The sequence below is a fragment of the Cynara cardunculus genome, unplaced genomic scaffold (assembly GCF_001531365.2).
Source record: "Cynara cardunculus var. scolymus isolate 2C unplaced genomic scaffold, CcrdV1 Un_Scaffold_860, whole genome shotgun sequence".
Taxonomy (NCBI): domain Eukaryota; kingdom Viridiplantae; phylum Streptophyta; class Magnoliopsida; order Asterales; family Asteraceae; genus Cynara; species Cynara cardunculus.
In genome coordinates this window covers 103624-114284 of record NW_020200633.1, presented here as the reverse complement: position 1 = coordinate 114284, position 10661 = coordinate 103624, and the positions used below count along the sequence as shown (strand labels likewise).

Here is a 10661-nt window from a genome sequence, read left to right as displayed (position 1 = left end):
TGAATTAAAAAATTACACAAAAAATGAGGAATTTTAAATAGTTAATTTGATACGAACATCAATATATTTTTGTTATGTATAAAGTACTGTATATTAATGCATATTACTTAAAATTCAAGATTACAAGTAAATTATGCATAACTACAATTTATTAAAGCTCAATGTTTGAATTAGTATAACTAACTGCGGATAAACATAATCAAATAGACATCTCATTTTAAAATAAAAAAAATCTAAAATATAATTAGAATAATTATCGAGTTCTAATAAAATAAATAATTATTATCTTTATAAGAAAATTATATTATTAAACCCAATATAAATTACTTTGTTATTGTATCTAAATTAAATTATAAAAAAATGAATTAAAAAATTACACAAAAAAATGAGGAATTTTAATTAGTTAATTTGATACTAATATCGATATATTTTTGTCAAATTTTTATGATATTTTCAAACTTATATTTTATTCAAAAATAAAAACATCATCGTTTTCTCAAAATCACATAAAACCATATTATAACATCGACTGAGATAAAGAAAAAAATAAAATATTAAAATCAAGATGTATTTCACTGCATTGCGCGAGTACCCTTCTAGTATGTATAAAAAAAAGAAAAAAAAGAGAAATATCATAAGAGTAAATTGCATTCATCATCCTATTCTCTCTCTTTCTAAACTCTCATTTTCTCTACAAATTCTCTCAATTTACTAAGGGAATCGAAGAAATAATCATATATTCGGAATCCACTATTCGAACTCTCCCTAAAGGTATAAATTTCTTTTGTTTTTGTTAGGGTTTCTATGTTAGGATAATTTTGAGGTTGATTTATAACTGTGTATATGATTTATATATGAATTAGTATTTACAATTTATGGTTAAATACATATTTTGGAATGATTGTATTAGTTAAAATTGATGTAGAAAGAAAAAGGGTAAATTATGGATTCAATATAATTCAGGTGTGTGTATAAGTTAAATCGCACACTAAATGTTCGATTAAATGCCTAAGAGAACAAAATTGCATGATTAAGTTTAGGATAATGACCATTGAACTTTGTTTTAATGTTTAGTATGTTAAGATATGTTTGGAGCATTTAAGTGTTGCAAATCATTGAAGTTTGGATACTAAAAGTGAGTTGGGAAAAATATGGAAATCGGAATTACGGACAACTTCAAGTCTAGTAGTTTAACAGTGCATAACTCATAAACCATAAGTCGGAATAAACACACATTTTGTAGGTAGAAACCCTTACTATATACCACAACTGTTATGAAGGATCTAAAACCCAATTGTGGCTCTAAATGACTCAAAACAGTGTGTTTTTAGGGCTGTTCACTGTGTACACGAGAATCATAGCTGCTGTTTTGTAAAATTCATATAAAATAGATGGATGATCAAAATAAGATGATTTCAAAACTAATAGACTCACATGTTACCATGCTACAACTTTCATTTAGATAATATAATTTGGATTGGCCTCTAAGTAGGGTGAAAATGCTCAAAAGAAAGAGGGACAAAAGTTGTTGGAACGAAAGTGCATAAGGCTAAGTGTTACGTTGAAGTTCTCAATTCATATCTGACTGTACTTCTTGATGTCTATGTTGTTTAAGTTCATTAAGACCTAAGTAACTTTATTAGAAGAATTATGTTATGGTTTTATGTCTTGCAAATAATAACATTTTTATGCATTTGTTAGGGACACGTACAAGTCAGACTTCAGCATGAATTATTTTTGATCCGGCGTTAATTATCAAAATTGGTTAAGGTACGGATATTCTACGTCACTTGACACGGGGATAGCCATTTGTATAAGGTTTTCTAATCCGAATAACCTATGATAAATTCCGAATACATTGGTTCCAAATTATCGTTGTGCTTATCAAATGCTATTGAGTTTCTGCTTTCTTTCGAAATATGATGTACATTCTTATTTGGAACATGGATCCCTTTGATCACTTGACTTGTTAGATCGCATCGGTTGTGAACTATTTTACTATAGATTTAATATTGGGGGCACCAGTATTGAGATGCTTCCATGGTGGCTAAAACTATCATGTCGGTCTTACTTATACATACTCCTTAAAAAGTGGACTTGAATAGATACCGGTTAACTAGAGGGCGTATGGATCGATCATATGAACCGTTATCAGATAATAAATTGTGGCTATGGTTAAATCCACGGAGAGGATTGTTGTGTCATGCTCGCACCCCTTTCCTCACTCATGTCCGAACGGATGGATCATTCTTTGGGAACGTGTCCTCGAGATGTTGTTTAGTCTTCGGACCCTTGACATGCCTTCGAGGAAGTTTGACTTTCTTTTGGATTGTCACCTAATGTTATGTATTTCTTTTGTACTTGTTATCTCATATTCATTGTTTAGTTATTATTATCCGTTCATTGAGCCCAACCGAGATTTTCTTGTCCTTGGTAAGTACATGACTTAGCAAGAATTTTGGGATGAGAGCTACAAAGATGACAATACTAAAGATAACCCCCTATGACATACTTTTGTTAAACTTTTTGATGACTAATGTATATATAATTGTAATTTGAGACACGCTATCTCCGTTAATGGTTATGTAATTATCTTTTGGTAAATTATGCTAGTTGCTCTGTTTTATATAATGCGTGTATTGTAGTTTTTTAAAACCAATTGTGACATCATCTGTCTTTAGCTACGCGGGACGGGTGTGTTACATTTACCAACTCTCAACTCATAAATAAGGCGGAACAAAGTTTAAGTTGTAAGGGTTGCAAACTCACCAAAACAAACCACAAATGATCCCGTAGGTCCTAACAAACCAAGATCCAAGTGCAAGTTCAACTACAAACAACAAATGCATATTATTATGGGTCTAGCAACAAGTAGATGACAATCTAAGCACAATATAGAAACCACAAGCAAGAACCAAGCAATATAAACCAATATAAGCAAAAGTAGTAACGACATGGAAAACGAAGATTTACGTGGTTTTGCTACCACGGTATCCACAGGGGAGGGGAGAGAGAGATCACTTGTATTAAGCAAATCAGAGTTACAAGGCACTTAGTGTGAGATTTGATGATCAAAATAGGTTAGGCGGGCCTGGTAGCCTGCAAATGATCGGCTCTAGTTTTATCATCCAATCCAGAGATAAAACCCTAATCACTTAAGCTCGTCTAGATTTTCTCTAGAAGTGAGAAGACAAAAGAATATGAACAAAAAGAAGCTACAAGATGGGGGCCAAAACCCCGTTTAAAAGGCGTTTGGAGGTCTATTCGACCTCCACTTCAAGTAGGCTGCTCGCCTGCTAAGAAAATCCTCCACACGACTTGGCTGTGCGATGTGGCTAGTCTGGGAACCTGTACCATAGCCATAGGACTTGTGTGCGACTTCGTTACCTCGTATAGCCTGGGTCGCACACATGCATCTCATGTCACCAAAAATGTTACAAAGCTGCAATGAAGAGGGTATATAGATTGCCTCAAGCGACCTTTGGTTGCATACCGTAGTCGCATAGGATGTTTTTGGTAGCACAAAATCATAACATATGCTTCATGTAATTGTGCTTCACTAGGGAAGGCAATGGTCTTACTTTCTTCTCAAAATTCAGTATGTTTCATGAAAGACATCCTATCAATCTTACAAGTAGACCTCCTTTTTGCTGGTATCAATAGTTGGTAGTATTGTGTCCATTGTTTCAAGCTATATATGTGAAAATGAAGCTAATATCGATTCCTTGAACAAAGGGTTTCACAATGTGGTTACCATGTTGCTTCTTGCTTTTCCTAGATATCAAATTTCTACTGAATAAAATATGCAACATCATATGGTGGATCTTCGACTAAAGGACATGACATCCAGAAACTTAGGTGTGCCCTTGATTAGTGTCAAAGAGACCCCTTTCAAGAGCACCCTTGAGGGCTGAGGCTCCTTAAGATGTTTAAAAGTACATCGCCCATGGGTAGTGTGTTTTCCCAATGAAGTGTTGAATTCCACACTTATATCTGCTTTAGTTAGACATAAGTGAATTAAGTGAATTTTTTTTTCGTGGTTGCAGAATGTTCTGGTATAAAATGTCTGAAGACTTCTGAAAAGAAACTTAGCTCACACTTTTCTCTTAATTAAACCCTTCACACTTTTCTCTTAATTAAACCCTTCATCTATCATCATCACCGTTGGTACTTCTAATTTCCAGTTGTCTCTGGTCGCTTTTCAGGCAACGAATCTTATGGCTTCCTGGATTTTGTTGTCTCTGATCAATTCTCATCATCGCTTCTCAGACCATGTGCAGTCCATGACCTGCAGTGGGTTCCCATCTCTCCATGTGGTTTTTCCCTGCTGTTCTTTTTAATTTTATACCAGCTTCATTTAATCTCTCCCCTATATCGATTTTTTTATTTGGGAGTGATTTTATTGGATTGTACTTCTAATTTCTGGTTTTTGCTTACTATAATATATGATGTGTTTACTTTTGTTGGAAGATCCCGATCTGTTTGGAAAACGAATTCAGTTTCATGGTTTTGTTTGGGTTGAACTCTTCTAGTAGTTTGGGAGTTCAATCCTATCTTTGCATACTACAACCTATCTCTTCTGTTGAAAATATACTTCATATATTCAATTGTATTGCAAATGATGCAATATATAAGGATCAGGGATTGCCCTATTTCTAGAAACTACATAATTACAAGATAAAGATTCTCCTAGACAATAGCAAACTGATCTGTCAATCTGCTGCTGTGATTACATAATAAATACAATAAAATGAGGAACTGATCCTATCAATCTGCTGTTACGGTTACATAATCAAGACGATAAAATCAGAAGATTCTTTCTCTTTTACATCCCCCCTCAAACTTGGCCAACGGATATGAACAAGTTTGTTGCTTAAGGGTGCGTTTGGTATACTGGACATGACAAAACTGTAAGGGATCACCGTTCTATGTTTGGCATTACTTTTATGTGGAACAGACAGGAACATAGTGGAATAGATGTGTTCCACCCCACTCCATGGAACTGTTAGATACTAGGAACTGGAGACGATATGTGGACCGGATAAGCGCTTTGATCACAAAAGGTCGCTTTCCGAATACAATAATTTGTCCCTTATTAGCCTTGGGTATCACGAATTCTCATATTAGGATAATCCAAAATGAAAACTCTATCCTTAAGAGGCTGTAAGATAGAGTCCTTAGAGCATGGGTACCTTAGGGACGAAAATGGGGAGTGGAGCAATTAAGAATCGGGTTGGGAGAATATTTATTAAATAAATGGCGGTGAGAACATCAATCCAGAAGTGTAGAGGAGTGTTTGAAATTATGAGGGATCGAGTAATGTTTGCTATATGGTGATGTTTCCGCTCTGCAAGACTATTTTGATAGAGTAGTATTTTCTAATTCGTTGGTTTATTTATTTATTTGTTGGTCTATCTTTTTGAAGTGTCTGAGCTAAGCTAAGTTAAGCTAGGACCTTGAAGACATCATTCAAAATAAAATGCATGTAATTGTTCATTTAAGAAGTGTAAAGTTATGTTTATCTTTGCATACAGCTTGATATCTTGTTATTTTGGCTTTGGACATCCGACTAAATATTCGAGATTGGATTGATCCAATACAACCAGGAAGTGATCTCCTCATATCAAATCTCCATCCCTGTTAGTCAGATCGGGTGAAAATACACTATTTGCGATCTATTTCATTGCGAATGGTCTCAACAACTGTCTTCAAAAACTCCTCACGCGTTATGTCAGGCCTGTAACAGCACAAGGTAAGTTTGTGTCCAAAACTGAAGGATTATTTGATACAATTAAATCATAATCGTATTCAATGATCAACATTCCAAATCATATTTACTACATTATTTCGTCTATTTTTAATTAAGAACTTTGTTATAATTAATGAACACTCATCAATATCATTGCTCTTTGGCAGGCACAATCCCTACTAGCCGCAAGTAATATGTATCTTAGTAAACAATAAAATACAAGTAAGAAGAAGAAAAACATACCCAGGATAAACTAGATAGCTCAAATCAGTAACTTCCGTAAGAGCTGCCTTCCATAGGTACATGTTATCATACGTCCCCCTTGTACTTGTAGAAGTTTGGAATTCTATCTGGAAAGTTTTATTTTGCATCCTAACATCTGAGGGATCGACATTACAGAAAACTGGAATAACGAATGAAATGACCGCACTCTCTCCTTTGCTCAAGAATCAATGAAAGCTCTTCAAGTCATGAACCAGAAGTTGCATAGGCCTCGGAGAATACAACTATTGAACCCTTAGATTCTTTGATTACTCCCTTGGATCTTGACATCACTATTCCATCTCTGTTTGAATCTATAACAGCCCTAATAGGATGAATTCCTGCTTGCTTTAATTTCTCAAGAAAATGATTAATAAAAGGAAAACGAGTATATTCGCTTCTGAAGCTTAGGTAGACATCATAGCTGCCAAGATTATCCACAAAAATTTACCCAGTCATACAAATTAACATTGTTAATCATCAAATCACTAGATATAAGAAGGAACAAGAAAACATACCTAAAAACCACTGATTTCGATTTGTCATCATGTAGGATTGTAGTAGACTCCGTAGTCTCATCAGAAACAACTGCTTTATACTTGCCCATGGTCTCTAGATTGTAACTCTGACTTTTCTCCTGAATAATTAAATAACAAGAGCAACCAACAATAGCGAATATATGTTTTGAAGATGAGACATTAAAAACAGTCAAGGGGAAAATAAGTGAAATTTCATTAATTTTCTGCTACTTTCTCTAAAAAAACAATTACCTTTGTTGCTGCATCACTAATTTCAGATGTAGTCCCATAGTTTATCGTCTCTCCTGAGTGTGCTTGATGTGAATTCGATACTTTTTTCTACTAAAGATGATTTAGACATCTCTGCGATCTTGTAAACTTCTTCCTGTTTGTTTTTGGTATACAACAGGGCCAGGTTAAAAATAATCAGAACCAAATTAACATCAAATATTGAAAACATTAAACTAGATTGTAACGGTGTAGTTAATCTTTTCACTTCTGTGAACTCATGTGATACTTGGAAGCGAAAGAAAATTTGCAAAACGCAATGGTAATGGGGATTTGAGAAATATATAAATTACGTAACCCTTGAGTTCTATAAGAATGGAGAGCAATGAGAATTATATGTAGGCCCTTCATAGGCGATTATATTTAAGGCCCTGCATCTTATATTCTTATTCATCTAACAGGTTCATGCCAAAAAAAGAAATATTACGAAGCATATACATAGATAACCTGTTCAGGACCATGGATGATACATCTAACAGTCTTCAAGTCTGTATATGATGGATTCGACAGATTAGGTCGACCAGTCTCTCTCCATCCTCGAACCTCTGTAACAATTTGTGATAAGAGGAGTTTTCTATATTTAATTCAATTAACTTTGATGAGAGGGACAAACCTGTATAGTCATGGCATCACCAACTAAAACCTTAAACCAATAAGGAATCTGTCTCCCAACCTCCATTAACTCAAAGAAATTACGACGACAAAGATAGTATGCTCCCGTGCTTAGTTGAAATCCAGACAAACCCCCTCCAAGAATTTCTACCCATCCCATGTTATTTTCCAAGGTTACCTCTGCCATTTTATTGTCAGTATACACAAGGCTTGCACCACATTCATGTACCTCCAATCCCCTCATCACAGCACTAGACACATTGACTGTATCTCCAATGTCTAATGTGCTTCTGAGCTTCCGATTGCCCAATAGCTTAACCATATATAATTCTCACAAGATCCTGGTTTACCAAAGACTTTGGGGTTGTATATCGAGTCAACCCCATTGGTTATATTTATTTTAACAAACCATGTCCAATCATCACCTAATAATGTATATTTAAAAGTTACATTTAATCCCTTGAGCATCATATTCTTGGGACAAGAAGGCACATCAAAGGACTTGGATGGTGATTTTGATACATAGAAAGACAATGTATTTTATGACTGGTAGAGATGTGCTCATTATATTGAATTCGTACAACATCTATGTCACACAAACAACAAAGTCGAGTTATTCATATAGTATACATTTGCAGGTGGTATATTGATGTGTTTGTGTGCTGATGCATGCATATTTGAGAGATGAATAACAAACCTGGACATGTGAACTACTTCTGCCAAAGGTGAGCTCATCATCACCAACCGGGGGTACGTCATGATTTTGATCTTTTATTAACCACTTCAAATTTTCTAAATTAGTTTCATCTAGTTTGGCTATTGGTACTAATTTGATGAAACCTTCAATTTTAGACAAATTAATGCAACCTCCATAGCCGAACCCTTGCAAAGTGAATCAGGGTGATTCGAAAGTTATTTTCTCCAAGACTTGAAGTGATATACGTACAAGTGTACAACTCTATAAGTGTACTTGGCAGACACAGAAGCCATTTAATTCTTTCGCAGAAACTCAAGTCAAGGACCCAGATTTATACGATAATCATAATGAGGCAGGATATCAAATAGCCCATTGCTTAAATTCAAGTATTGCAAAAATGGTTCAAGTTCGTGAAACCATTGGAGAACTTAAGAATCTCACTCTGTTGAACATGACAAGGTGTCAAAACTTGTACACAAGAGAGCAAAAAATTATGTTAGAAGCTTCTATTTCTGGTGGAGTCATAGAACAAGCTCCGTTTCCCTTCTCTCATTCATTACAACAGTTATTCCTCAACGACTGCAATATTGAGTGTACTGATTCATTTCAGTGTTCAACCGTTCTTTTAGTACTTGAATTTAGGAAATAGTCTATTTGAGTCCCTGCCTTACTATAATCATCTTAAAAATCTCCGGGTCCTTGAATTGAGTTTATGCTCAAGACTTAAATTGCTTCCATGTCTCCCAAACACACTAGCAGAGTTGTATATATATTAATGTGAGTCACTTGAGATGATAACTTTCCAATCACATCTATTCACATTGCAGGGTTTGGCTATGAAGGTTGTATTAGTTTGTATGAAATTGAAGGCTTTATTAAATTGGTACCAATAGCCAAACCAGATGAAACTGATTTAGGACACATGAAGTGGCTAAAAGAGTATCAAAATCATAAGGTGCTCCTGGTTGGTGATGATGTCACCATAGGCAGAAGCTTGCATGTCCACGTTTGTTGTTGCTCTCTTAAATACACATGCATCACCATACACGAACATGTCAACATACCACCTGCAAGCTAATCATATAATCCAAAATTGTCCCTAGGTTTTTCTCCCCCTCAAATGGCGATTTCCAACCTAATTTATATCAAGAAAATGGAAAACCACTCAAGATTCGAAAATTGGCAAAACTGGTCCTGCATTGAATTATACGACCATTGCATCGACCCTGGTGTGCGACCCTTGCATGTCAGAGTATCATTTTGTGTACCGTAAGTCTAGACACTATATGCCACCCTTGCAACCCTTGTGCGTCAAAATGGAGGTCTTGTTAATCAAACTGGTTTCTTGTAGTTTGAGAAGAAAATACATGCAAAGCGAGAGTTTATTGATTTCGGATTCGTTTTAGGAAATAATGTAATCCAAAATTACCTATTTTGCTGTTGGACTTGAATGTAATATCATCCATTTTGATTCACAAGACCTCCATTTTGATATTATTGAGAAGTATTTTAGATGTTTGATAAATAATCATATGTTCACTTTTGATCAATAACCAAATATAAACTTGGGAAACCAATTAAAATCATTCAGTGGGTTTGGTTTTAAATTATAAGTCATATTGTTTCATACATAAATGTATTTTTAGTGTTTATTTCCACACGCATAACAATCCTGAATGTTTCATATATGAAACATTGTTTCATATATGTTGCGAAACTGATTTGTAAGTTTTTAACATTTATTGAGTTTGTATTTACTTTGTCCTCGCATCCTAATTTACCTTTTTTTGGCATAAAACACTTGTGTACTTATCCCCTTTGCATGCACGTACATCTAGCACTCTATCTTACTGGGTACCATTTGTTATTCTAACCGGGTTATGTTAACCCGTATGTGGTAATGGATATCTTTTTTTTGAGTACCTTCAATTGACTTTTTTCCTATATGGGGGGTGCTATTGCTATCGGATGTTGTTGATTTTAATGAAATCATTCGTTAATTTTTATGTATTTGAATTCACAGGGGAATATGAGGTGGTTAGTGGTTAAGTTATAACACGGTTATTAGGTGTAGAGTGCACATTGCTAGAACCTGAGATGGTTGGATAACTTTGTATGGCGAGGGTCTAAGTGGATGAGGGCAGTGAACGGGCTGGGCGTTTTTGATCATCAAAAGAGCACGGATTGTGCCTGAAACAGAAAACAATTCACGGGCCATGTGTTTTTCGTCATAATATTATCAGCTTTTGTGTTCAGCTCTATCTAGGTGATGGTACACTAGTTAGCTGATGTTTCTATCATATTTAGGTTGCTGAAGGTTCACTAGTGTTAGCTTCATTGATGTGTTCAATAGTGTTCAACTTGTTGAAGCTGGATTAAGCTCTATCTAGCTAATGATTTGCCACTAATTTGTAATGGTCATATTTGTAACCGTCCCTCATAATTTTCAACAATCATTTCCATCTGATGGGGAGTTATTCTTGGCATTAATATAGGAGTGGTTATGATTATCTTAGTTTAAAAAGGAACAATTTCT

The 10661-nt window shown here is 34.9% G+C and overlaps 1 protein-coding gene across 5 annotated transcripts in view; it reads left to right on the top strand.

The window, feature by feature from the left end:
- The window catches only part of LOC112502055 (disease resistance protein RML1A-like), a 22726-nt gene extending 16737 nt beyond the window's left edge, over window positions 1–5989 (top strand). For 3 of the 5 annotated variants that reach the window (XR_003067612.1, XR_003067613.1, XR_003067614.1), the window contains 4 exons: window positions 1702–1770; window positions 4206–4293; window positions 5535–5752; window positions 5917–5989. Coding sequence is in view for 1 of the 5 variants with exons in the window: in XM_025105875.1 (XP_024961643.1) it covers window positions 1702–1741 (40 nt within the window). In the remaining 4 variants the exon portion in view is untranslated. Of the gene's footprint in view, window positions 1–1701; window positions 1771–4205; window positions 4438–5534; window positions 5753–5916 lie in introns of those variants that run through there. The other 2 variants (XR_003067611.1, XM_025105875.1) reach the window with 2 other exon arrangements.
- Window positions 5990–10661: the final 4672 nt, after the last annotated feature.